Raw genomic sequence first — 25,531 nt, 5'->3', positions numbered from 1 at the left:
CCAAGGCGTGCGTCCTGACGAGGGGAAGGGTCATGCGAGGTTGAAGTGTTGTTCCAGTATTAAGTCAGAGAGCAAAGCTCGTGCTGGAACATCTGATCGATGCTGGCTTTAGAGGAAGTTGTGTTGTCCAACTCAGCTTTGGTTTTGATAAACGCCGCTCTCACAAATTTGCTCAAATTAGGTACATTCATTACTGGAGTATTTATTCAGCGTTTGCTTATAGCACAACTATAAATTTGTTTCAACTTTTTTCTTACCTTCAAGCTATACAAGGCGACGCACTTTTGTACATACAGGCAACGAAAGAGAACGACAATTCTATCCTTTTTGAAGTGCGACTTACGAACTCGCAAGAAACAGAGTGCAATATTGCGAGTGTTAGCTAGAGTTACCTCTCTGAAATACTGGATCTTTCCATAACTTTAACTACTGCAGTGCCATAGGCAGAACCTACAATACGTCCTGCTGCGTTTCAGGTATGGTGCGGGAAGTACCGACCAGAGGCAATGAAGCTCCGGATCATGTCCGGATCGCACAGCCCACCGTCATACAGGTGAGAAACTTTGCGTTGTAGAGTCTGATAGCACAAAAAAAAATAATAATGAGAAAAGAAATGCGGACGTCGAATGTCAAGGATCTAATATCTTTGGCATTGATCGAACACCTCTATAAATACCGTCGTCCACTCTTTCCGAGGTGTTCTGCTGAGCGAGTTTGTGCATAGTGCAGAGACAAACAGTGCAGCTACAATTTAACTGAAGTTGCAGGTCGGGCTTGTTGGTATAGCATGATAGAGGCAAAAGGCGTAACGCACCTGAAACAGGACAAAAGCAGGACGCAGACTACATACATATATGGCACTGCACCGTGATAAGTTTGTAGTGTGCATGAGAGGGGTCACGTACCATATTCCTACAGTCTGCGGAGCAAAACAGTCGGCCAGAGCGCACAATACCTTTACGATAGACTACGTGAGCATAAAAGCAATCTGAACAAAGAGCAAACCGATGGTTTTCACCCATGGCACCACAAGAGATGCACCTGCCTCTTTGAAGATACGGTGATTCACGGAAAAAGCGTTAATGAGATTACTAGGCTCATCACTGAAGCACATCATCTTCAGTGACGCTTGCATCAGCAGTCCATCCAACTCATTATCGGGAAAAGAGTTCGAAGTTATGCGCTTGGCAGGATATTTTTTATCGCAAGATGTCCTATACTGTTACGAGTGGCGCTATCAAGATGCTCAGAGCACGTGTTTTGTTGCAGCCGAGTGAAGAGTGTATGTGTGCTGTGATCGCGCAATTAAAGCTCGTTGTTAAAAGTTAGCGCCAAATGTGTGTATAGTCTGTGGCCTTCTTTTGTCTTGTTTTGGGTGCGCTACGCCTTCTGCCTCTCTCACGATTTAACTATCACACAACGGGAAAGGGTGAGACACGTTGCATAAAGAGGGTCACACAAATAGCCTTCTCACATAGAGGGAGAGAGATAAAGTTGACAAAATTATGAAAACGTCATGTGTTTATCTAACACCGTTATCAGACACATAAGTCACCATGCATAATTTACTTATGCAGCCACGCACCGCTGCCTTGCACGCCATCACACAGTCATATTTTTCAGCGAAGTTATTATTCGACTATAAGCGCTCGAACGCGCTAGTGTCGACGCGTTAAACACAGGCGACCAAGCCTATACGACCAAATGGGCGCCTGTCTGAATATCCAGACGTCACAGCGTGTTGAAATTTGGAGGCAATGTCGGAGGTGATAAGGATGATAATATAATGAAAAAGAGGAGGGCATTCGAAGCGCAAGCAGGATCGCCAACGCAGTGTGCGAGACAGTGCTCGACCTGAAGCAGTGCTCTTCGCTGCGGACCTTTCTGGATTCCCCTCCCACGTCCAATAAACCTCTTTTCAAGTGATGGAGGCGCTGGGGTATCCACAACGCCTGCACCCTGCAACTCCGATCCCGCATGCTACCGTCTACCATGCCAGCTGATGTGGCCCAGCAGAAGTCACCACCACTGGCCGTTCTTTGCTCCGGCGCGCTTCGCAAAGGAGACCCCGCTGTGTTCAGCGGCAAAGACGACCACTACGTTGGTGGGATGATGCCACGAAGTTGAAGAACGTCATCTTTTACCTCCCGGGCGTAGCAAACTTGGGGTATAAGAACCACGAAAAGGACTTTTAGACCTGGTCCACTTTCAAAGCGTCGTTCTTGGACGTTTTCGACCGCCCTGACGTCCAGAAGCTGTGCGCCGAACAACGTTTGCGCGCTCGGGCGCAACATCCTGGTGAGATATTTACGAGTTAAATCGAGGATGTCGTTGACCTGTGCAAGTGCGTCGACGCTTCAATGGCAGATGCTGCCAAAATTCAACACATAATGAAGGGTATCGACGATGACTTCTTTGAGATGCTTCTCGCGAAGTCCCCTCTCACTGTGGGTGAAGTTGTCACACTGTGTTAATGTTACGATGAATTGAGGAAGCAACGAGCTCTGACCCGGCATCCTTACCAACGCGACGAGCTACTCGTGGGGCTGGCAGTCGTCACTGACCACTCGTCCTTTTTCACACAATTCAATACGTTCGTGCGTGAAGAGGTCGCTCGTTAACTGTCTCTAGCGTCCACCATCACTCAGCATTCGTACCCGCCACCACAGCAGCAGCATTAGCAGCAGCCCACTTTGGCTCCTATGCTCCGTCACGCGATTCAGGAGCAGATTGCTGAGGCCCTACCGGTGCCCGTCCAGCTGCAGCCTGTCGCCGCGCCCCTGAGTTAAGCCGAAGCAGCGAAATGGCACCGGCCACAAACCTACTTGCCATTTCATCCAGCGCCGCCTACGACGATCCCTTCTACGCCCGTTGCTTGGCATGGTCCCGCCTCCCGACCATGCCTTCTCTGCCTATTGCTTGGCATCGTCCCGTCGTAAAGCCTTGGCATACGCCCGATAACCGACCGATCTGTTTTGCATGTGGCGGCCCCGTTACACTAACAGACACTGCGATCGTCCCGTGTAGACGTTTCGGGACGCTCGTCATCCAACCTACTACGTTGTCCGGCCCCGTTCACACTACGGCTTTTCGGATCCGCAATCCAGTATGTCCTTGAGTGGCCATCTATCACCTGAGTCCCGTGGCCCACATTCGCCGCGTCGCCGCTCTTTGTCTCCGATGTGTCGTCGTTCTGCCCCTGGAGCAGAGGGAAACTGACTGCCGCAGTTCAGGAGGCAAGAGCTGCGCTACTGTCGAAACGCTGAAGTCTTCACCCTTTTCCGTCGAACGTTGTCGAAGTTTTTGTGGACGGAGACCGTTCATATGCTCTTGTAAACACTGGCACTTCCGTTTCCTTTATTGCCGCAACCCTTTGGCGCAAGTTCCGAAAAGCGACAACCCTTTCCCTGCGCACAGCACATGGAGAACCCGTTCTGCTTGCACTGCCCGTGTCATTATTGAGCGCGTTCACTACGTCGCTGAATTCATTGTCTTTGCATCCTGATCTCACAATATCATACTTGGCTGGGACTTTCTGTCGCGTCACAGCTACTTAATCGACTGCGCCGCGCTAAACTAGAGCTCTTTCCACTGTATGGCGAGCCCGTCAACAACACCCGTTAGTCTTGAAGCAAACTCGTCGTCAAGGAAGACATTGATTTTCCTCCGGCAACGTCAGTTCTTCTACCCGTACTCTGCAGCGACCTTTCCGACGAAGTCGTAATCTTTGAGCCGTCGAACACTTTTCTGATTCAGAAAGCTCTTCTGCCTTATCCGACCCTCGCCGTTTTGGCCGGCTGCCGCACCCTTTTCATCCGCAATCCCATTTCTTTTTCCGTCAAGCTACTTCGAGGTAAATGTCTTGGATGCGTGCAACCCATTGATTCCCGAGAGATTTTCAACGTGCAAAACGAGTCGTCTACAGGCGTCTTCGATGCGCTGAGTGCCCTCAACTTTTCTTACTCCTCAGCTAAAGATCTGTTGAGTTCATCTATCGCCGACGGACTCTCTCCTCTTCAACGCTCCGAGTTTCTCAATCTGCTGGGCCAGTTCTGCAATTCTTTCGACATTGCCCAGCCTGCACTTGGCCGCACCACAACTGTGCGTCACCACATCGACACTGGCTCTGATTCACCGCTGTGTCAACGAGCATATCGTGTTTCCGGCACAGAACGCCGCATTATTACAGAGCAGGTCGATCACATGCTACGATGCGACGTCATCTGACCGTCACATAGTCCGTGGGCCTCTCCAGTGGCTCTTGTAAAGAAAAAGGATGGTTCCATCCGCTTCTGCATGGATTATCGCCGCCCTAAGATCCCTCAAAAAGATGTACTATATCCCTTGCCGCGGATCGACGATACCCCTGATTGCTTACAAGGCGCCGAGTACTTTTCATCTTTATATCAGTGCTCGGGGTAGTGGCAGGTACCGGTGGAAGCCACAAGACTGCCTTCGTTACGCCCAACAGGTTATATGAATTCACTGTCATGCCTTTTGGCCTTTGCAATGCGCCGGCCACCTTTGAGCGCATGATTGACTCGGTTCTGCGCGGCTAAGAGCAAGCTTTAGCTCGGGCCCAACTCCGACGCCGCCTATTCAAATACGTGTAAAACGCAAAAACGATTTTCTGAGGTAACCCCGGGACCAATTTTAATCAAATTTGTTGCGTTTGAGAGATAAAGGTAAATTATAGTAACTGTTGAAAGCGGAGTCTCGATTTAGGGCCTGAATTTTGTAAAGAGAATTTACAAAAATTCGGTAGTTCGAAAAACACAGAACCACAATGTTTCCAAAGTAATAGCTCTGCATCGAGAACAGATATCGCGGTTCTGTGAGCGGTATCCATTAGATCACTTAAAGCGGACAAATTTGATAGGTCAACTTATATCTGACATGAATTTGTTAGGTTGTGTACAAGGGTTCTGCAAAAGCTGTATTTCCATACTATTAATTCTTTAGGATTTATTTTATTTTAGGATTTTTTTTATTTAGGATTTATGTTTAACATCAATTTTGTCCGCTTTAGATGTGCTATTACATGCAATTCCCAGATTTGTGATATCACTTTTCATTGCTGAGTTGCAGAGTTGTAAACTTGACACATTCGTTTTCTTAAAATGTATAATTTTTACAAATTTTAATGAAAAATTGACGACCTAGATCAAAAATTCAGAACCAACAGTCACTAGATTTAAGTTTTTCTTTTAAATGCAACAAACCTCGTCAAATTTAGTGCAGTGGTTGCCGAGAAAAACGAATTCTCCTTCTACGTGTATTTAGATAGGAGCACCCGAACTAAAGCTTCCTCTTAAAGTGGCACCTATGTCTTTGCTCCAGATTTCGCAACTCACCTTGAGCGCCTCCAACGCGTTCTGATATGCCTAAAGGATGCTGGGCTCCAACTCAGTCTCAATAAGTGTCGCTTCGCTGCGCGGCAGCTGACAACTTTCGGCCACATTGTGTCCAAGGACGGTATACTTCCTGACCCAGCTAAACTACGTGCTGTCGCCGACTTTCCCAAACCGAAGACAACAAAGGAGTTAAGGAGCTTCGTTGGGCTCTGCTCCTACTTTCGCCGGTTTGTTCGTAATTTAGCCTCTGTCATGTCACCCTTGACACAGCTCCTTAGCAGTGCCACCGATGTATCTTCGTGGTCTTCCGAGTGCGACCACACGTTCTCTACTTTCGGCCGTCTCCCACTTCTCCCCCTTGCATTGCGCCATTACTACCCCACGACTGCAACTTAAGTGCACACGGATGCAAGCGGTGTCGGTCTTGGTGCAGCGCTTGCACAACGGAAACCCGGCTTCACCGAATATGTCGTCACATATGCCAGTCGTAGCCGAACAAAAGCTGAATAAAACTACAGTGTTACCGAGAAAGAATGCTTGGCAATAGTTAGAGCTCTCACCAAGTTTCGTCCATATTTATATGGCCGCGTCTTCGACGTTGTCACACACCAACACGCGCTGCGTTGATTGTCTTCATTGGAGGACCCATCAAGCAGCCTTGCATGTTGGGCTCTTCGTATTCAGCACTACGACATCCGCGTTGTATACCGTTCCGGCCGCAAGCATGCAGATGCTGACGCACTCTCCCAGTCATTTCTCCCTGCCGAGACTGCGTCTCCCCTTATCCTCGAACACACGCCGTGCTCTCTAGACATCGACACCGTCTCCTCAGCACTGCGCAACGATCCATTGAGCACTTCACTCCTCACGTTATCTCCGAAGCACCCACACTCCAGATATATCGGACGTTGCGTAGTCAAGATTCGTACTTCGTTATTCGTGGCGGCTTCCTGTACCGGCGCAACTACTCGCCAGATGGTCGGAAGTTGGTTCTGGTCATACCGCGAACGTTTCGCTCTGAAATCTGTGCAGCTTTTCACTCAGACCCGCAATATGCTCACGCCGGTCTCTTCAAGCCTTGCGAACGCCTTCGGCATCGATATTACTGACGTGGGATGTACACCTTCACTCGCGAGTTTATTTGTACGTGCCCTGAATGTCAGCGACGAAAAAAAAATACCTCGTACTATGACCGGTTCTTTGCAGCCGCTTCCCTGCCCTGCCCGTCCGTTCGACCGTGTCGGCATCGATCTGTATGGACCCTGCCATTCACTGCTGCAGGCAACCGGTGGGTTATCGTCGCCGTCGACCACCTCACGCGGTACGCCGATACTGGCGCTCTGCCCACCGTCACAGCACAGGACGTCTCGTCCTTCCTTCTTAACCGGTTTATTCTTCGTCATGGTCCTCCACGTAAACTCCTGAGCGTCCGCGGCCGTGTCTGCCTTCTGACGTGGTTGAATCCCTGCTTCATTATTGGCATTTTGTCCGTCGCACCAGCACGGACTACCATCCTCAGACAAGTGGCCTCACTGAGTGGTTTAATCGCACTTTGGGAGAAACGCTTGCGACCCATCTTGTGTCCAATCAGGCAAACTGGGACCTGGTTCTCCCCTTCACTACTTACGCCTACAACACTGCTACGCAAGTCACAGCCAGTTATTATTTTTTTTTCATTCTTCCTATTGTACGGTCGCCAACCGCGTCATAGTATAGACACCTTACTGCCCTAGATATATAAATAGGGGGTTCGTAAATATGGTCGGGCCCCAGCCCCCCTCCCCGCCAAATCCCCCCCCCCCCCTCAGGAAGAAAGAAAGCTTTGCGCCTATGGTTCCACTGCCAGCTTCGCAGGATGTTCGGTCGTGATACCTGCTAAATTGCACAATCCTGCTAATTTATTTACCTTATATGTCTGCTGATTGTTAACATGCATTCAAACTTAAGTGCAGTCATTTGCTGTTGAAGAAATACATGTACTCGACCATGAGGCGCACTTGTCTTGGCATGAGAAAATGTGCCACTCACAGATACTTGCACCTAAAGTTTCATGGAAAATTCACTTTGTTAGTTTCCCTCTATGTCATATTGTCACGACGATGAAATCAGTATAGTTTTTCGCAAGGATGATGATAATTACCTTGATGATTCTTGTCGATTTTTTTTTTAGAAGTACGTATGACCATTCACAGGAGGTGTCAAATTCCACCTGTTCTTTTTCTTAGCAAGTGGAGATAAGAACGGGAATGAAGAGAACGCTAACGTCTGAGAAGTGTGCATTGGACAACGTGTACTTAAATGGGATAGGTTGGGTTCACGACATGTAGAGTCCTTGGATCCAAGTCTGATACCGCCGAACGAAATAACAATCGCAAACCTATTAAGGTAAAAAAGAGTAATATCTGCCAGAGCAATTAAAATTGAAGAATCATTTTGAATAATAATAATAATAATAATAATAATAATAATAATAATAATAATAATAATAATAATAATAAACAAACGGCCACAAAGATATAACTATAAACGATGATGACAAAAGGAAAGCAAACAACCACCCTCAATGCTACCCAGACTAAATCAATAGAAAATTTTGAAGCAAGAAAGAACATGATCGAGGGGAAGCACAGACAGATTTCTGAGGGAGCTAATTCTCATTACAAATTCTCATGGAGAAAAAGGCGAATAAAAGTTTGTCCTGCGAGCAAACCCCCGCACCTTCATACAATGGTCAGTACTGGTCAGTATAGACAGATATATACACAGACTTCTGTATGTATGTTTCTTTTGAATACCCGTCTTACCGCAAAAGTTATTATGAAACAAAGAATATCGTAAATATTTGTGCTTATATTCAAGAAAAGATAAAAGAAAGCGGCATCCATAGCGACTAATAGTCGATACCCCACTCGAATATTTCTGCATGGCAGTAACAGTAAAGGCAAAACTCGATTGGTCTGCTGCGAATCGGTACACAGTACTCGCCATACACATAGCGCGCACTGGCTTCGGAGTTCTGCTTGCGAAGCACCAAGGACCGCGTTCACAAAGCTTCTCGCTCTTAAGTGCTCTTTGCCATTGGCCCGCCGCCTTCGTTAATGATACGTCCAGCTTCTGGATTTTACCCGCTGCGGCGGCCGCATTTCGATGGCCGCGAAATGCAAAAACGTCAGTGTCCGTGCATTGGGGACACGTTAAAGATCCCCTGGGGGTCGAACTTAATGTGTAGTCTCCCGAATCGTGGTTTTTTGCCTGTAAAACCCAGGAAGTCATCATTGAGCTTCTCGATTGACTGGAATTTTCTCTTGCGAAACTGTTATAGCGTAAAAGCTGTTTGTGAATACGGGTCCGTGGTTCTTGCCGGTTCTAAACGCGGCGAGCACTCCCGCAGGGTCATCGGTCCCATGTCGAACACGCCCGAGTTCGCCCAGGAGTTCAACTGTTCGCCGGGATCCTCCATGAACCCCACCAAGAAGTGCACCGTCTGGTGATCGCGCCGCCAGACCGTGCGCTGACGACGCCGTGGCACCGTCGGGCGCACTCCGGGAACAGTGCTGTGCGAGAGGACACTATCCGGACCCGCGGTGCTCGGCTCCAAATTGGACCGCGAAACTGTGTGTGCGTGTACCGCGCACAAGGCGGTCGGCACGAAAACAAGCAGTGCGAACAAGAAATATACCATCCGTGTTGTGTGCGTGTGTGTGTGTGTTTCACGTTAAGGTCGCTGCTACGGCGAAAGGTCCAGTCGCTCGCGCTAGATGTCGCATTACAGGGTAACTGAGAGCAAGCACGTATGTTTGTAGCATCGGCTGTCGCGGTGAACGAAAACGCAAGCTTGCTAGTTTAAATGCTCTCAGGTGCATACATCTGGCCGGCTGTTGGAAATCTTATGGCTGAGCAGCTCATCTCGTACACAATGAAATACACTGCATTGTATTGTATCTATTTACTCTATTGGTACTGTCTGTATTCGCTATGTGCGTTTATTTGCAATTTTGGTATCCGTGAATAGAAAACGCCACAACCAAATTGGAATGAAAAGGGTGGGCGGAGAAAGCGGGGGGGGGGGGGGGGGGGGGACGCCGAGATGACTGTTGACAAAAGCAAAATTCCCTGCGCAGAAGTATCACTAGTTTCACGATGCATTTTGGCACTTTCGTGCAGCGACAAGTCATCTCGACTCTAGTCGTTAACGTCGTTTCAGTCTTTTCATCGAGCTCCCGAGGCGCACTTGTCGATCGCTGTTTAGTGACAGACCTGCTGGATTCTTTCCACCATGGCTGGTAGGATTCCCTTGCCCTTAGCTGTTGAAGGCGGAGCCACTAATGTGCATTCGAGCTACTATGTAAGGGCTATAGTTGATGCAATACGCGACAACCACTGTGTCGCGCGTCTCACGAAGTCTGCGTTAGGCACTCTTGCTTTCTCAGCCACACTATGACTTCGTAAAGCTCTGCCAGCCATGTTTCCTGATCAGCAAGACGACTCCTGCCAGATCCAATGTTTCGAGCGTTACGGAATGCATCGCTCAGGGATAACGCAAGCTCTCAAGTGTGGGTTGTCGGCCCTTTCTCGAATGAAGGCGGCTATTCGGTTGTGTACTGTGTGAAGGGTGCTTGTACCGTAGCAGCGCAGTACTACCTTTGATTCGGTGAGATATAGAAATGTGGGAATGTACAAAATTACCAATACATATATAATAGTATCTCATCTACTTCCGAAAAACCACGCCGATTTGTAAGCTAAACTTTGACTCAGTGAAACATTTTTGCAATATACCGCGCCGTAATCTTAGCAACGGGGCTTTCATCTTAGTAATTCTGTTGATTTGTTGCCTGAGTTGGCACTATATATTATTTTGATGCCTAGGTTACCCTCGCCATGTTTGCATCGCTAAAGTCATGCCTTCTTTTTTGTTCTTTAAACACTGTAAATTATGTGGTATTTGTGTCGATATCAGCCAGGTCTTGCTGAATATTTCCATTCCATTAAAGCTTTCAATACTCGAGCGCGAGATAAACGAAGAATAAAATGTTTAACAAGGCTAGTCGTCTGAAGTGCATGCGAATTTCTTTGCCCTTGTCGCGGCGAAGATTGGTTATTCACTTGGACAACCGACCATCATTTGCATGTCTTTATCTCTCGTAACTTCTTACAGCCCTCGTGCCCAGTAATCTATTTGCTTAAGCGAAGTCTCTTCACAGCTATCACAGTTTCGGACCACACACGCATCTGCGCTGAGAACAAGCACCAGACGTTTAGACTCTCTGCTCAATTTCATCGACTCCGAAGTCAAATAGCATTGCACCTTTTCTTTCTTCTGTATCAATGCGTGTTGAAGTCGTGTCTTATGGGTCAAAGACGGCAGCTAATATTTGTACCGTCATAGTGTTGTTGTAAAAACGGCGCTCGAAAAATCACAGGTAAGCCAAGGCACCGCTGTCCGTAATATCTGAACTATTGTCAAGGTTCTGAGGCTTTGTCAGCACCCTACATCCTTAGAGAAATGTGATTTGCAGCATTCTTTATTGGATTAATTTGTTGTTCTTTCTTTTCTGTACATTTGGTTGAATTTTGCATCTTATGGCTTGATTATAAGTGGGGTTGTAATAAATTTCAAACATGCTTGATGAAATTTGGCCGCGCGTTTATTAAATAAGTGCCATCTAGCGCAGGCTGCAGCTTCGCTTAAGCCAGAAAGTGGCAACTCTACGATCCCAAATCACTGAAAGCCGCCTAACGTTTTCGTGCTGTAATAACGTAAAACTGCGCCTTGCTTTCAGGCAAGACAGCAGTTCGAATACGCGCATGGTGTTGTGGAAAAAAAAAGACATTCGTTCCCAAGCTTATACATGTTTTTTGCTTGTACAGAAGTCTATATATACTGTTTCATGTACATTAACGCACCTTCCGGGATTTGTGATAACGAGGCCTGCTGTGCTTTTGTGTCCAGGGGTATGCAAAATGTCTGGGCTCCGGGCGCAGTTGCTGCAGCGGACGTGACTGGTTTGAAAAACGTTTCATTCTAAAGATGTTCAACGATCAAGTGATTTCAGACCCTCCAAAAGGAAATGGAATATTGCTGTAGCCTGCGATGTGCTCTACTCAAAGCGCTGCAAAGTGAATTACCTCTTTTTCTTTACGTACGGCACGCAGACGATATGTGGCGAGTTTCATCCATTTGGATGGCCTGATAGGTCGGCTTTATTGAACGCGTCGAATGCAGCCAAAACACCTCAACACGTAATGCGGAAAGTGTGTGTGCTGTCATTCGATGTGGAGGTACTGTACATCGTTGTCAGAACGAATTATGTTTATTTTAAAAACGACCAACAAGGCAAGTACACAACAGCAAAACAAACAACAGCGTTGTCCCCAAGTATTCACGCAAATATATACAAACAAGCGCAGCTTACAACTCTTCTGCGAACAAAAGCTTTCGATCGACAGCTTTCGACCTCTTCCTATGTATAGATCGTCGGACACCACGGTCACCGCAGTAAAACGTAGAGATTCTCAGAAAAAAATAGACGTTTCAGAGATTTCCAATAAAAGAAAACGTTAACCAGTTAACCGGGTCACACGGCCTCTTTGAGATTAAATGCCCAACCATAAACTCCGTTCCGCCTCTGCACTCTCTGTGGAATACGGGGCAATAAAAATGGTTCTGTATTGTTGCGAAAGATGGCGCTGAGAATACGTGGCGTGTAAAGCTCCTTAAACTTATTAAAGTAGCGACACTCTTCTCCTGCGCCTTCACTCCTCCTCGTTTCTCCTCCCTTTCACGCTCCCTCCTCGACCGTGGCGCCGCCTACACTGCTCGAGCATAGCAACGGCGCCAACATGCGCTCCTCGCCACTCCGTAGAAGCTTCTCGAGCAAAAATAGCGCTGATGCACGGCGCGAGGTCCCACGTGATGCTATTAGGCCAATAGCGACGCAGCGTCGGCCTTGGCCAGAGTGCGCGAGGAGGAGGCGGCATTCTTCAAAGCGTGACACTACGAAGTTTAAGGGGCTTTAGTGGCGTGTAGTGTATCATATACAAGAACACTAGTTGCGTGGTCACCAGCCGTTGATGATGGGTTTCAAAAATTCAAAGCAACATTTATTACACGAAAGATTCCGTAGTCGTCTTTTTTCTCTTATTTTTCCTTACGGGGCCGGATGGGTGTCTTCGAAAAAGGGTTTGCCCTGCTGGGTTGTACCGCGGTACACGACCGTTCTCGCTATCGCCCCCATCGAAATGCAGCTGCCGCGGAGCCGATCTAAACCCGCAACTTGATCCTCAGCAGCAAAACGCCATAGCGCCAGAGCGTCACAGTGGGTTACTAATTAAGAGCGACTGCACAAACATCGCGCCTCCTCCCCCTTTCCGGGTCGCAGGGTTCCTCACCCACAGCTGGTTAGCACCGCTAAAGAAATATCACTAAAACGCATTGATCTCGCCCAGCAAATCAGCCTGCAACAATGCATGCTCGTTGTATTGTCGTCAACCGTACGTTGCAATACGTTAGTCACCGTAGTGACATCGCCTGCGCGTCGTTAACACGCCATGCCCAACGCCAGTGCGCAACAGTGCGAAGAACCACGTTCTTTCTTTCCCAGTCTTTTCTTCATTAGTGAAATTGTATTTCAACAGGACTGTATATGAGCTGTACAAATGGCGCTATGCGATTAGTATGCTAGATAATATTACAATATGCGTACATAGATGACATGATGTTCCTGCTCCAGAGAGAACGAGGCGTTCGCACAAAATCATGCATCATGATCGTTCTTTCGTGAGACAGGAACGTACAACGATCACGTTCATCACTGCTGTAGTATAGTGATGGCTTCAAGAAACTGCTTGCTGAAGTGAAAGTCCAACCAAGTAAAGCGTGAATAGAGATGCCCTCGCCATCGGAGCAAACTTTTTAGAGCGCAGCTCTTAGGCGCCCGTTCCTGAGTTCAGCGTCGGCGTCCCTCGTCTCCCGGCCCCCCGCCTCCGTTCACTTCATCAAGGACGCTTAATAAAGTTCTCTCTCTCTCTCTCTCTCTAGACGACCGCTCGAACGCGCTCGTGCGACAGCTCGCGCGTTGCTTATCGTTTTCTACCACAGCTGACTCGTCGGCGTCCCTCAGCGTAACCGCGCGAACGCGCTCGTGCCACGGCTCGCGCGTTTGTCGTCGTCAACTTTCACAGCTGGCGCCGATGTCGCTTATCATGCCAGCGTTCCCATACTCCCTCTGCGAAGGCGCCGGCGGCCCATTGCCAGTCGGTGCGCTGATTTCGGTTTCGAATTATTTGCCTAAATATATCGCGAAATAAAAAGGCGTATCGAGCTGCGTTCACATTTCGCATTAGGTAGTATCGTAATCGCCGGTCACTTTTTCTAATTGTTCACTCAGCTCAGTATTCTTAAGCGACGTTCAACAGAAAGGTATTTCAATGTATTTGCGCGAGGCCAGCTATATACAGGAGAGGGGGAACGCAGTAAGCGGAGATACACAAAGCATTACGCTCCAGACGCCGCATCCATTAAGTCATCCAAAGCGTATATCTGTACCGCAGCACAACTTCAAGACAGGGAGCGCCGCTTGGGAGTCAGAGTTGCCACCAGACTCGTCACAGATCAGGGCGACTGCAGAGTGGCGTACTCGCGGCCGATGTGAGACATCTGGACGTCGATGGGCAGCCGAGTGTCGTAGAGGGAAGGCGCCTGCAGGATGATGCCGCAAGTGCCTACCAGGCTAGCGAGCGTGAAGATCCACAGGAACAGCCTGTCCAACACCATCGCCACGTATTTCCAGTCCTCGCAGTCCTGCAGCATCGACCAGCATGAACACGGGTCACCGTTATCGATATCACTTTACAGGAAAAATCGAGGCTAATGAGAACTGTTGCGAATTACGAAACGTCTTCTTGACTACCAAGCGATTGAATGTGATCTTCCAAGTACAAAAAATAGAAATTACAACAAATGTTAGTCATTTACCCTGCTCAGTTGAATAAATTTTTCGCGGTCTGTCCGAGACTTGCTTTGTGATGTCCGAGAGCGTATATTGAATGTGTACTTTGTCAGTTTTAGAGAGGAAACCAGCGACCGTGTGAGCTCGAGACAGTGACACTTGGCTGCAGTACTCTGACATAGCTAGTCAGGCACAGTAGTAGCCGACATACTGTCTGCGTCATGTTGGCTACGTTGGGTTCCACAGCCCGAATTATATCGGGAAAAAGGAAGCAACAAATATTAAATAAGGCCGACGATTGTGGATCTGTATTGCTACGCAGCTTGCTCTCTCTGAATTTCTTAGAAACTGGAATTGCCTAAATGTAATTCTTGGTAACTTGCAAAATAGGAGGAGGAGGGATGGATGGAAAGACTTTAATATAGGAGGAGGAGGAAAACTTAATTTGCAGAAAGGCAGAAAGTTTGGCATGCCACTCTGCGTCGGGGAAAGCAAAAAAATAGGAACGGAAAGGGAACGGATGTCGACGAGAATAGGGATGCGATGAATGCTGTCAACACAGCAGCATATTTGAATAACAATATTGAGTCCAGTCCTTTGTCGTGCAGAAATTATACCATGGACCGTACTATTGAGGTAAGGCATCTCAGGTGAGGCCAAAGACCCAGAATAAAGTACTCCGAGAGGGGTCAAAATAAGTATTTGCAGTAACATCCCCGCGCTTTCAATGTGACAGCTGCCATTCATCGAACACACAGCGATCTGCACGGGATGCGGTTTTTGTTGGCAGAACCGATTGCCATCTGTGACCATCGCGGTCACGCAGTCAACACGCGCTCGTCACGACAACAAAGAACAACATTGCTGAAAGTTAACTTGTCATTCAACACTGCGGCACAATAAAACCACACATGTATGACTCGGGCAGGTATAGACGACGTATTGACAAATTGTAGCACAGATAGACATACTCAAGAAGCAAGACGACAAACGAGGGCTTGTCTGTTGTCTTTCTTCTTCTGTCTGTCTATTGTTATCTGCGTTACCATTTGTCAGCATGTTGAGCCAACAATCCGAAATAGCTGAAGTCCACTTGACGCTTCGTTCGCAGACACTTTTACCACATTCTCCGTCTTTCTTTTTCTCGATCCTAGTGCATTACAAATATTTGCTGCTCTTTCATGAAATTTGCTGCTTTGCGGCTATTAACATGCCTTGCATTGCTTACGTAGTGCCCTATCCGATAGTTCAGTTCGTGCGATGTTTTGGGCTCCAGGGTGGATGTCATCGTGAGGGTCATATGGACGACTCGTTTATATACAGACAAACACTGCCCCAAGAAGAGCTCCTTCTGAGCCAATTGGTGAAAACGCGACGACAGCCCGAGTACGCACGCTCTCGTCGTCGTCCTCCTTGCGTATGTGGTCCGCGATGAAGAGCACGCTGTCGATGGCCCGGCGCACTTCCGGCGTACACGAGCCGGCCTCGGGAGACTCGGACTGCTGATGGTCCGCGGCCGAAGGAGGCACCACCGGCGCTGGCACCACCGGTTCAGTGGGCCGCCGTAGTAGCAGCAGCTGCAAAGGGTCGACGGGCGGCTGCTGGCGGTCGGCCGCGTCGGGCCTCCGCAGTAGCAGCAGGCGCGGCATAAGGTGCACGAACACGCGCCGCACCCAGGGCGCCATGCGGTGCGTCGATGGTGAGCGGAAGTGCACGTTGAGCACTCCGACAGTCACCGAGATGGACAGCGTGACGAGAATCATGGTGAAGAGCAGGTACTTGCCTAAAAAAAATAAAGGCAAATATCATTCAACATTTCCAGATTTATTGAATACACGTACCAAGTTGAAGGCCACCTTAGAAAAATGCCGTCGAAATATAGCTTGACGACGCGCACGCACGTTTGTGTTTGTGTATGTATGCGTGTAAACGCATGCGGCCGTACGTGTTCGCAATTACGTTCACTAGTGCGTAAAGGGCATCACCGTGCGTGCCTCGCAGTGTCATCGTCTGAGACGCTTGCGTGCATCTAGCATGCAGCAGGTGCATGTTATGTTTAAGCTGAAAAACATCTACTGTGCGGATTCCTTTTTAGCCTGATAAGCTCTTCCTCTCTCTGTTCTATTACGGACCCAGTCATGAAGTCGGCCAATCAACATAAATTACTTGCCTAAAAGCGGCACAGCCAGTGAAGTGGGTGGGATGATCTCGGCGAGCAGCAGGAAGAACACAGTGAGTGAGACGAGAATGGAAATGCAGAGCGTCACCTTCTCGCCAGAATCCGAGGGAAGGTAGAAGACTAGCACGGTCAGGAACGAGATGCCCACGCAGGGGATGATGAGGTTGACCGTATAGAAGAGCGTCTTTCGGCGCATGGTGATGTTGAAGGTGATGTCCGGGAAGGGCTCCTCGCAGCAGTCGTAGAACTCGTTGTTGTATTTGGCAGGCACGCGCAGGATATCCCACTCGACGGATTTATAGAATTCGCTCATGTCGATGCCCGTCTCCACCACGGCCACGCCGGGACGCTGCTTAACATGCTGGAGATCCACCTGCGCCCAGATACGTCACTCAGAGCCATGGCATTAAATTACGACGGCAATGCGTCCTCATCTTATAAAATGTTTAGTGGAGTAACGGCCAGAGGCATCAAATGAAAAAACATCCATCGAAAGTGATAAAGAAGAGGGTGGGAACGAGATGTATTTGCGGTTCCCCACCACCTATTGGTGGTGTTCACTGGTGGTATTCAATGCTATTCATTGCGTGCTTGGAAGAAGCATTTAAGCTAGAAACTGGGAAGGCTTAGGAGTAAGGATCGACGGCGAATACCTCAGCAACGTTCGGCTTGCCTATGACATTGTTCTATTCAGCAACACTGCAGACGAGTTACAACAAATGATTGAGGACCTTACCAGAGAGAGTGTAAGAGTGGGGTTGAAGATTAATATGCAGAAGACAAAGATAATGATGAATAACCGGGCAAGGGAACAAGAGTCCAGGATCGCCAGTCAGCCTCTAGAGTCTGTGAAGGAGCACGTTTACCTAAGTCAATTAATCACAGGGAACCTTGATCATGAGAAGGAAATTCGTAGAAGAACAAAAATGGGTTGGATCACATACGGCAGACATTGTCAGCTCCTGATTGGAAGCTTACCATTATCATTGAAAATGAAGGTGTACAATCAGAGCATTTTACCGGGGCTGACACATAAGGCAGAGACTTGGAGACTGACAAAGAAGCTTGAGAACAAGTTAAGGACCGCGCAAAGCGCGATAGAACGAAGAATGATAGGCATAACGTTAAGAGACAGAAAGAGACCAGTTTGGTTTGGAATGGGTATTGCCGACATTCTAATTGACATTAAGAAAAAAAAATGGCGCTGGGCAGGTTATGTAATGCGCAGGTTAGATAACCTTTGGACCATTAGGGTTACAGAATGAGTACCAAGAGAAAGGAAGCGCAGTAGAGGACGGCAGAAGACTAGGTGGGGCGATGAAATTATGAAATTTGCTGGTGCTAGTTGGAACCTGTTGGCGGAGGATCGCGGTAATTGGAGATCGCAGGGAGAGGCCTTCGCCCGGCAGTGGACATAAAAGAAGATGAAGATGAAAAAGGTGATGATGATGATGATGATGATGATGATGATGATGATGATGATGATGACCATCTATAGTCTGCGGGAGCACATTCTCGACTGACATTCTAGCAGTGACTATCGGCAAATGAGCTTTCAAACATTTCGTGTCGACATGACGGCAGGAAGAAGCCTTCAAAACGCATAATGAATGACTTAGCACATTTGTGTGGCACCATACACACAGAGAAATAGGGGACCAATCTATGCGCTGCGCCTTGTGCCCAAAACTTCGTTGCACAAATAACCGCAAGCAGTAAAGTCTGTTACAGCTAAACACAACCATCACAGTGATTGAAGAGGGCGGGTGTATTAACAATTGTTACGTCGATTCGGTTTTTGAGTAAGCCTGCTTGTGGCACTTTTCAAGATTATTGTTTCGTTCAGACAAGAGACGCAAAAGACCACTTATGTGTGGCGTGAGTAAGGAGCGAAATAAAATATTATTATCGCAATTATATGGACACTCCAGACGTATTTGTGCCGTCGCCGGGATGTTCCTTATAAAGTCCAAAGGCGATAACACCGTCGCCGCGCGTCATATGCTGTATATGCGAGTGAAAGCACGCGTGGGAGGTCGAGGATCGCGGTTCAATATGGCGCATACGAAGGAAGAAAGCGGAGAGCAAACGCGCCGTCTTCCTACGCGTGAAAGGCCGTGGAGGATGAGAGGGAGGGGGGGGGGGGGGGGCGACACTGTGCTCCGGCAGCAAATGCACATTTCGGGACCGGGCGCATGGAGAACTGGCGATCGCGGCTCAATTTCGCGCGCCGTATGTGGTGGAAAGCGGGGAGGCAGCACGGGAGAGAAGGGGAGCGTTTCGAGTCCGCCAACAAGTGCGTACAGGATAGGCCGCGCGCAGTCGCGCGCGCCCTATCTTGAAAGGGATCTGCAGACGGCTCATGCCTTTGTGCGCGCTGTGTTCTCTTGCGTTGCAGCGATGGACCGCACGAAGGTCCGTTCGCTCGCTGCTGCTGCCGCGCTTGCTCACACCAGCGTTTTGACAGCGAGTTTCCGCGTTCATCGAATGTGATGTGTTCATGTTGGCTTGAGCGCGATGATACCCTACTTGTTAATTCAGTTAGTAAGCGAATGTTTCCGAGTTTATATGGCCGATAAAACTATTATCCTTACTTCGTACAGCTATCTACTAAATTGATATCGCAATCGATGCTTCGCCTTTCGGGCAAAAGTGTGACTTTTTTCACGATTGATTACTTTTCTCATTTATTAAGTTTTACCGAACATTAGGAATACTGCACATTCACTGCAAAGATATGAGCAAAATATAAGAACAGAATTTCCGCATTTTTCTCAACTTCCCCATATGACTATGGTTTTGCCTGTGACCGTAGTGGTGTGATATTCACATCGCAAACCACCCTCTTCATGATTGACGCACCTCAAGGCCATCATAGGTCCAGGAGCCAAACTTCATGAGGCAGTTCTGCTCGTCAAAGGGGAAATACTCGACGTCGATCTCGCAGGTGCTCTTGTAGAGAGCGGGCGGCTTCCAGACCACCTTGCCTGTCGAGTACACGGTCGCTTTGTTCATCAGGATCACCTCGTAGTTACCGTCCGCACTGTGCCCCGCGTGGAACATGAAGAAAAGATAGAAAAGTCGTGCAATAAAGCCGTTAAAGTTGCCATACGTGCGTCGCTTTACTTTTTGTCATTGTTCGATTTCACCGTGCTATTATTTTTCACATTATTACCATCTTGCAAGACGCAATTGACTGTATATGTACCTTCATCAACAATCGCCAAACCGATCAGAGTGCACCACCGCGCCAAATACGGTGGTATAAGCGTTATAATCTGAAAAAGAACACTTAGCCTATAATTGTTCGAACAGCAAGTCCTGTGAAGAAGCAAGTCCGAACCTTAATATCTGCTATTTTCTTCACAATACGTATTAGAATGTCCCCAGGATGAAACTTTCTGTTTTTCAACGCGCTAACGACAATCGTTACTGTCTTTCCTGGTATTCCTGTTCGTATTGATGCATCGTGTTTATTGTCGAGACCACGTGAGCCCTACACACTGCTCTGGAATGTACAGCGTGGTGCCTGTATAGCGGATCGACTCAAGCAGTATTTCATACGACGACAGCCGACTGTGTTGAGAGCTTCATTATTGTAAGCTTCCGTTCCGAGCACAGAGCTTCCTTCAAAAGTTACTAGAGGAAACTGGCGCTAGTGACTACGGGAGCTGCAAGAGTGACGTTTCATAGTCAGCATGGGGGGGTGGGGGGGGATGTTGTGCAGTGGGTGGATTTGCCTATACGTCATCCTGCTGGCTTCAAACGGCTTTGTGGCTTTTGCGAATTGAACATCTTCAACAACATATTGCGTTATAAATGCAACAATTCATAGTGATTGCTCATGTACGCAGAAAGCAATATCTTTACTGTATTCTGAAAAGTATGAATACTTGTAGATGTAGAAAGATATACGCGTAATAAAGAACATCACAAGAACGCTCGAATTCACAGACAAATCCATCAATCTACTGGCAGATGAATGATATCAGTGCCAGAGTTTCCACTAGTAATTTTTGTAGGAAACTCTAAGGTGACGAGCACTAGTTCTCCCAACAGGCAGTTTCGATCCTTTATTTCTTCGTAACCAGGCTGCTTGCCTTCGCCCGAATACTTCCCAGGTGGAGTTATACAGCAGTCACGCCACGTATAAGGCACGAACGAATGACCAAGTAAGAAACGATAGCTAGGCAAATTGGTAAGTACGCATGTTAAAATTCGCAGTGCGTGAAAATGCGCGCTGAGACGAGATATCCAACCGGTGACGTCAATTTCAACATGTACGGCGTTTTTTTCCAAAGCAATCTAAAGAAGTATCGAATTCACAAAGAATTTTTCTGTAAGATTCGTTGTCACCAGCAGGTACCTTTGTATCGCCGCCTTTTCTATTACGATTAAACGGTGCTGGTTATGTTTGTGCATACCGACATCTTCGAGAATGGAGGCACAGAATCGGTAATTGGTAGACTAGCCCCGATTATTGTCACAGTCTGCCTCCAACGAAGCTGCTATGGTGTAACTAATCCAACACATAGATCGTACATGTAGTTGCCGCCCTGTGTTTGCTTTGACAAAGCCATATTACAGAAATGCATTAGAACTTGGCATTGGGGTCATGCGTAGCTTCGAGCGGCTGTTCTGCTGCTCAGTAGGCAAGAGTGCATTCACCAAGTACGCGACTTCGCACCATGTCATCGCCTACTTTATCACATTTCGCTGTTACCTGTGTGATCAGTCCTTGGAAACAAAAGTAGATCCTTCAAATTCATCATCAACTTTATATGTGCAGAACAAGTTATCACAACAATACTCAACGCTGGGCAGCAGTGTGAAGTGTTCAGCACACTCAGACATTGTGTCGCTTTGTATGAAATTAATACCCCTATAAGCCGTTTTTTATTACGTCGGCGGTTCGGGCGCAAAATACTGTTTTTAAAGACCACAATAATTATATAAACTACGGACTTTATTCAATAAAAATGAGTAGGAGTTTCTATAGTCCACCGTCATTTGGTGCTCACTTGTTGAAAAGTACGATGTCTGGAAGCCAGAGACTTTCTGCCGGAACGTGGATCATGTCCACGCCACCGTAGTCCTCCGGGTTCCAGCGAAGCTTGTCGTCTTCCCACACCTGCAGCAATGAATTAAAATAGAGCTGCTCGATCTGTTTATTTTTCTTACGTTCAGAGACTGCCATCGCAGGCAAGCAATAAGCATGCATAGTGCTGCACCTCGAATGAAATATAACGTCATACTTCTACAGCCTTATGACGCGTTACCTGAAGCCCAAGACGGCAAGTGAACAAGGTGAATTTGTGTTGGCCAACTAAGCAATTACACTCTCATATGAACTGAAAAGAGCGTTACTGAGTATCCCTCGAAGATCAAGCCCGCCTCTACATATTTCGAGCAGAGCCTTAGCTCTCAGGTTGTTATTCCGACAAACCGTGGACTTTCAATAAGACAAAGTCTTTCGGCATGAACCTGTACATGACATGTACATTTACACTGCAAGCGCACGCTTGGTCTGTCTTCCTGATCTAGCAACTGTGAGTCACTCAAAATTTGACAACGGTTAGAGATTCGGCCTTGGTACGACAAACTGCAAAAAAGTGCGCAAATAAAACACCGGACTCATGCAGGACATGCGTCGTATGCTTGCTCAGTCAGTTCTTTCCTTGCAATGTGTCCCCCTCAAGGGCGCTTCGAAAGTGCTACAGTTGACGTTACATTGTTACAGCACTGTGAAATGCATTCGTCGGACACACCCATGAAAATGCCTACCTCTTTGAGTCGTGTTATGTGGTCTAAAGACGAGTCCTTACATTTTTAGCCAGAGACATTGCAGATGTCTGCACAGGGCCGCTATAACGTAAAGCTATTCCAAACTTTTCTATTCTGATTCTGCAATCAGCCCTCCACAATTGGTCAAAAAAATTTGGAGCCACCACCCATGCGCCTGTCTGTCACACGACGTCACGAAAACTGCGCAAACGCCTCATCTAATATGATATGCTCACGCTGATTATACATGATTAGACCAAACGGAAGAAAAATAATAATTTCTGATTCGGCGCCTTTCTCGCCATTAGCGAAAAAGGCGTTTGACAATTGCTATGGGTCGAACCTTTTCGGGCTGCACCCACTTTGCCCGTCTGTCACGCGACGTCCCAAGACCGCGAAAACTCACCGCGTTAAAGTTATGTGTACGCGTTAAAAACGCATTATTATGCCGAACAAAATTTAAACTTTTTTTATGAATAGCCGGGCACTGCGCCGTTCCGAAAGAAATAGAAGATGGCTGCCCGCCGATCGCTGTGGCACTGGCTACTCGGAGCTGCAGTGAAGTACGGATTTATTTGCATGTAATAAAAGATTTTGCGTGGTCGTATGACATTATCGAGACCTTTCAGCACGTATACGGCATTGATCTGTCAACTCTACCTTGCTGAGTATCCATTTTAGCGGCATCTTTAACCTGCCGTTGCACGCCGCGGCGATTTTCGACCAGCCACCGCAAGCTAAGTAAGTGGAAGCGGACCAATCACAGACGCCGGCACCACCCTCTTCATCCGGTTATCTACTTTCACTGTGCTGGCTTAGCCCCGTCGAGCCTTTCTCCACTTGAGCGTAATCATCGCCTCTTCTCTGCCAGTTAGATAAGAAAAACTGCTCAATATAGGCAATGCTATTCGCTTTGAAAGCAAAAGAAAGTGACATCCTATAAACGAGAAGGACATTTGATTGGGATTTTGAAACAACGCTGCTGGTTACCGCCCGATGCTTGCGTCGGTGGTTACGTAAATTTGACGTCGAGATTGGAATAAAAGCAGATTGGAATAGTTTTACGTTATAGGGCCCCAGGTCTGCATACTCGGTAGATTAGACAGACCTATGTCTTCTTTTGAATCTCTTACTTCCTTTGTCTTGGAAGGCCCTTTTATACAAGCGGGGGTTCATGCCACTGACGCCAACCATCGATTGTGCGTATCACGGTCTGATCTGATCATGAAGCAAATGCTTTAAAACTTTCCACAAGAGAACAAGAACAATATTGTCTTCTGCGACAGTCGGTCGCAAGTGGGCAACGTACGTCCACGTGAAGCTAAATTGACTAATAGTTGCAGTATTAAAGACTTGTATGTAAGGAGCCGCTGTAACCTCACACGGACTTGTTTTCCTTATTTCCTGCGTCAAGGTTGATGAAGAGCTTTTGTACGCCAGGCAAACATGGCGGGTTTAGCATTGCAAGATGTTCCCAATGGGCGTGACTGGTTTCCGCCAATGGCTCGGTGGCTCAATCACTGCAAGGGTGTACTGGCCAAATAAGCCATACATAACACTAACATGTCTGTGGGTTCTAGGCGTCGGCCACCTTAACGTATCCATTGTGCCTGAGCGTGTTTTTCATGTGTCTTTCGTTGACTGCCAGAAGTGGAAGTTGTAGGCTTCTTTCTTTCGCTTTGTGCATGCATCTCTTAGCGACCAGGTGAAGTAAAGGGCAGCGTCAAAAGACAAAACAGCTGCTTCGCGAGGCGTGCCTCGAGAGAACATCATGCCCACGGCTTATTATTTATTGAGTATGCCGCTGGGGGCGTGTCCTTTTTTATTATCTTTTTGCCGAGTTTGATGAATGTGCAATAAAATTTGCGCCGCGTTGATCTAGTTTCCAATTTTCAAAAACAATTCAATATAATAAAGCTTTAGAGTCAATTCCTGGATTGATCACGTGTTCGAACAAATGAATCAGACCGACCGTTCCCTATGCGACCGCCACCCTGCATAGAAGTACCAACGCCACACTCATTTTCGATGACGTCGTTAGCCCTTAGACTCCGAGCCACTATTTCTTGCATTGTTCCCTTCGTGCGCGAGCGCAGATGCCGCTTAAGCCTGCAGAGGGTGTGCTGCTATCGCCATCTTAATGGCAATTAAACCGCGTTAGTGTGGCCGTGAGGCCCTCTCGCGGAAGTTTTCTGAAGCCTGTCAGATGGAGCGAAAAATCAACAAGGCTACTCGACGGTATGCATCCTATGCCTCAAACGAGTTCGTAAATTCAGAGTGCACCAAAAACAGTCATCTCGCTTACGTCGCTAAGCCGGGCTCTACTGTGTCACGTGTTTCTACTTAGCCACAGCTCAGGCTCAATCAAAACCAGCGTCCTCTGTTTCTGTTTGGCGAAAACAGGTCAACCTATAAAGAAACGGGTTTGATCGGGGTCGATTTTGCCTTCAACAATGGTAAAAAGCAAGCAACTCACCTGTTCAAGCCATATGTTAGTAGTCATGACCTGGTGCTTGAGGTTCTGCACAAAAGTAAGCACGATAGCGTGAGGACCATACCTGGCCAGGGAGGGTGGCCTGCGTTGGACACTTACAATGTCGATGAGCTGTGACAGCTTTAGGCCGACGACGATGGTCACCTTGTGTGAATGATTGCCGACAGGACGGATGAGCCGGTTGTAGTCTGACAGCAGGTCATCGTGTAGCCGCTTCGCGTCGCGCGACGCGCACGCAGCGGCCGCCAAAAGCACCAGCCAGAGTAGCATCATCGACTACCACGTTCACGCCGGCTCCTTCAGAGCTCCACTGCGTCAACGCCTCGCTCTGCAAGCAGCGTCCGGCCTCCCATCGATCGGCTCCGCCGCTGCCGCGGATGCTGCGGCGCACGTATTGCTGCAGTACGCATGCAACTTGCGCGCACTGTCAGTGACACTTTTTGAGGCCTTTCACGGTCAGCAAAGTCGCATCAGCGACGCCTGCCGGCTGAATGTTTCCAAGCCTCTGCTGTTTGCGCAAATTGGGACGTCTAGGTTCTAGTGAAAGCGGGCAGGGGGCATCTCGCACCGTTACTTCCTGCCGGCACCGCCATCTGTGGATGTCTCTTTATGTCTAGGCTGGTGGCATGCTTTCTTACTGGGCCTGTTTTCAGAGCCATGGCCGACGGGGCATCGATCCTGCTGCACCCGGCGCAGATATCGTCTCGGGTCCGAGAGCCCGATCGCAGGAAACGCTCTCGGTGCTCCCCGACACCTCTCAGCGCAGCAG

The 25,531-nt window shown here is 48.0% G+C and overlaps 2 protein-coding genes across 4 annotated transcripts in view; one reads left to right on the top strand and one right to left on the bottom strand.

The window, feature by feature from the left end:
- Nep2 (M13 family metallopeptidase neprilysin 2) overlaps positions 1-10,401 on the top strand; it is a 122,994-nt gene extending 112,593 nt beyond the window's left edge. For all 3 annotated transcript variants that reach the window (XM_055065582.2, XM_055065580.2, XM_055065581.2), the window contains 2 exons: positions 477-553; positions 8,746-10,401. In XM_055065582.2, coding sequence (XP_054921557.1) covers positions 477-553; positions 8,746-8,845 — 177 coding nt within the window. In that variant the 3' untranslated portion in view covers positions 8,846-10,401. The remainder of the gene's footprint in view (positions 1-476; positions 554-8,745) is intronic.
- Positions 10,402-11,649: 1,248 nt separating this feature from the next.
- On the bottom strand, positions 11,650-25,144 carry LOC126520585 (acetylcholine receptor subunit alpha-like). The gene is made up of 7 exons (XM_050169376.3): positions 24,862-25,144; positions 24,745-24,789; positions 21,506-21,615; positions 19,347-19,527; positions 16,476-16,857; positions 15,700-16,088; positions 11,650-14,157 (listed from the first exon to the last, which is right to left on the bottom strand). The coding sequence occupies exons 1-7, from the start codon at positions 25,033-25,035 to the stop codon at positions 13,969-13,971; spliced, it is 1,470 nt and encodes a 489-aa protein (XP_050025333.1). The 5' UTR covers positions 25,036-25,144; the 3' UTR covers positions 11,650-13,968.
- Between the last annotated feature and the right edge of the window lie 387 nt (positions 25,145-25,531).

Source organism: Dermacentor andersoni, chromosome 3 (genome assembly GCF_023375885.2).
Source record: "Dermacentor andersoni chromosome 3, qqDerAnde1_hic_scaffold, whole genome shotgun sequence".
Lineage (NCBI taxonomy): Eukaryota > Metazoa > Arthropoda > Arachnida > Ixodida > Ixodidae > Dermacentor > Dermacentor andersoni.
Note: the sequence above shows the minus strand (reverse complement) of the source record. Positions and strands in the feature narration are given on the sequence as shown.

Coding starts and splice junctions, on each gene's coding strand:
- LOC126520585 (XM_050169376.3), bottom strand. CDS start 25,035: ATGATGCTACTCTGGCTGGTGCTTTTGGCGGCCGCTGCGTGCGCGTCG. Junction 24,790..24,861: donor TGTCACAGCTCATCGACATT/GTAAGTGTCCAA, acceptor ACTTTTGTGCAG/AACCTCAAGCACCAGGTCAT. Junction 19,528..21,505: donor GACATCGTACTTTTCAACAA/GTGAGCACCAAA, acceptor CGCGGGGCACAG/TGCGGACGGTAACTACGAGG.